At 46.9% G+C, this 2,216-nt stretch overlaps 1 protein-coding gene across 1 annotated transcript; it reads left to right on the forward strand.

The window, feature by feature from the left end:
• Positions 1-828, forward strand: LOC145607056 (uncharacterized). Its single transcript, XM_081662833.1, has one exon. The coding sequence runs from the start codon at positions 1-3 to the stop codon at positions 826-828; it is 828 nt and encodes a 275-aa protein (XP_081518959.1).
• The last annotated feature ends 1,388 nt before the right edge of the window (positions 829-2,216 follow it).

Genomic DNA, 2,216 nt, shown 5'->3' on the forward strand with positions numbered 1-2,216 from the left:
ATGGACATCAAGTACCAACCCAGATTAGCAATAAAGTCACAGGCCCTAGCAGATTTTGTGGCTGACTTCAGCCCCGACTTACAGGCCGTCGCCGATAATGAAGTAGAAGAAATCAACAATGTCCAAAGAGAGAGCAAGTGGATTCTATTCGTCGACGGTTCGTCCAACCAACGAGGAGCTGGCCTGGGATTGGTGTTAAAGTCGCCACAAGGGGACATGATAGTAAGGTCTATATCTTGTGATTTTAAAGCAACTAACAATGAGGCAGAATACGAAGCTTTGATTGCAGGGATGATTTTCGCCAAGGACCTAGGAGCAACAGCCTTAGACGCATACGGTTATTCCCTTCTAATCGTCAGCCAGATGACAGGTGATTTCGCAGCAAAAGATTCCAAAATGACAGCATACCTCGACATAGCCAAAGAAAAAGCCAAACACTTCGATCCATTCACCATCTCACAAATCCCAATAGACCAAAATGCCCAAGCAGACGCACTTGCAAACCTAGCCTCTGCCCTCAAAAAGACTACCTTCACAAACATTCCCTTAGTCCACTTGCAAAAACCCTCCGTCACGACCAAAGAAATATTACCCGTCGACGCCGTCAGCAAAGACGACGATTGGACCAAACCCATCGTAGACTACTTAACCAAAGATATCCTTCCCAGCGACAAGACAGAATCCCGAAAACTTAAATACAAAGCCTCTAGATACCATATGGTCGACGGAGTACTATTCCATAAATCCGCATCAGGGCTATCCCAAAGATTTATCCAAAAACATGAACAACAACCCATCCTCAGCCATTTGCACGATGGAATGCAGTAGCCACGTCGGAGGAAGAAGACTAGCCAAAATTGCAAAAAGACAAGGATACTTCTGGCCGACGCTCCACGAAGACGCAATGCAATACGTAACCAAGTGCGACAGCTGCCAGCGGTTCGCCAACACCGTTCACAAGCCTTCAAAGCCTTTGCACCAAACGCTGACGCCGTGGCCTTTCATGAGGTGGGGAATGGACATCGTCGGGAAGCTCCCTGCAGCACCAGGGCAAAGAGTCTATATGTTAGCACTAATTGATTATTTTTCTAAATGGATTGAAGCAGTTGCTTTGAAACAAGTGACGGACAAGGAGGTTATCACGTTCATATGGACTAACATTATTTGTGGGTTTGGAATCCCGTCTGTAATCGTCTATGATAACGGGTCGCAATTTATTAGCGACAAAACTCGTTCTTTATTGCAGAAGTTCCGCATAGAGTTGAGAACATCCACACCTAGGTACCCGCAAGCCAACGGACAAGCTGAGTCCAGCAACAAAGTTGTCATGGAAGCCATCAAGAAAAGACTAAAAGCAACTAAAGGCAAATGGGCCGACGAACTTCCAGTAGTCCTGTGGGCCAATCGAACGACGCCAAGAGAGGTGACGGGGCAAACGCCCTTCTCCATCATCTATGGGTGCAAAGCCGTACTCCCAGTAGAAGCTGAGTTCCCAACATCGAGGTTTGGCCTCATGACGGAGGAAAGAAACCAGGAAGAATTGGAAGACAGCCTGGACGCAACCGAAGAATTAAGAGAGACAGCCCTAATCAGAGTGGCAGCGCAACAGCAAATCGTCGCAAGAAGCTTCAACAAAAATGTCAAAGCCAAGACGTTCCAGTTAGGTGACTGGGTACTCAGGAAAACGTTCCAAAATACAAAGAACCCAGCAGATGGTAAGTTAGCTCCTCCATGGGAAGGACCATATGAGATCACACAGATCGTCGACAACGGTGCTTATCGACTGACGGACCAACAAGGTAACCCCATTCCAAGAAGTTGGAAAGCAACCCATCTCAGAAAGTATTACTTTTAGTGGTCGTCGAAACCCTTCGTCGACGAAAAGGTAACGCTCTAACAAATTTCCAAATTCATTTCGTTCATTCAAACATTCTATGACTAAGTGTACTGACTTAAGCATCGAAGGGCCGTTGGCGTAACCATGTTGGTTTTGCAGAACAACGACGAAGCAAAGCAAAAACAAAGCAACGGACGACGACCGCGATAAAGAAAACTACCATTCAGACGACAATCGTGGAACAACGAAAGACCGGGACGAATCTGACCATAGCGTCCGACGCCAAACACCCGATACCTGAACAACCAAACTAGACTTCAGTGTTCAGCGTCGACGCTGGGACGCAAGGGGCATTGGCAAACATCGCAACGAAAGGCGT

This window comes from Chenopodium album, chromosome 23, assembly GCF_948465745.1.
Source record: "Chenopodium album chromosome 23, dcCheAlbu1.1, whole genome shotgun sequence".
NCBI lineage: Eukaryota > Viridiplantae > Streptophyta > Magnoliopsida > Caryophyllales > Amaranthaceae > Chenopodium > Chenopodium album.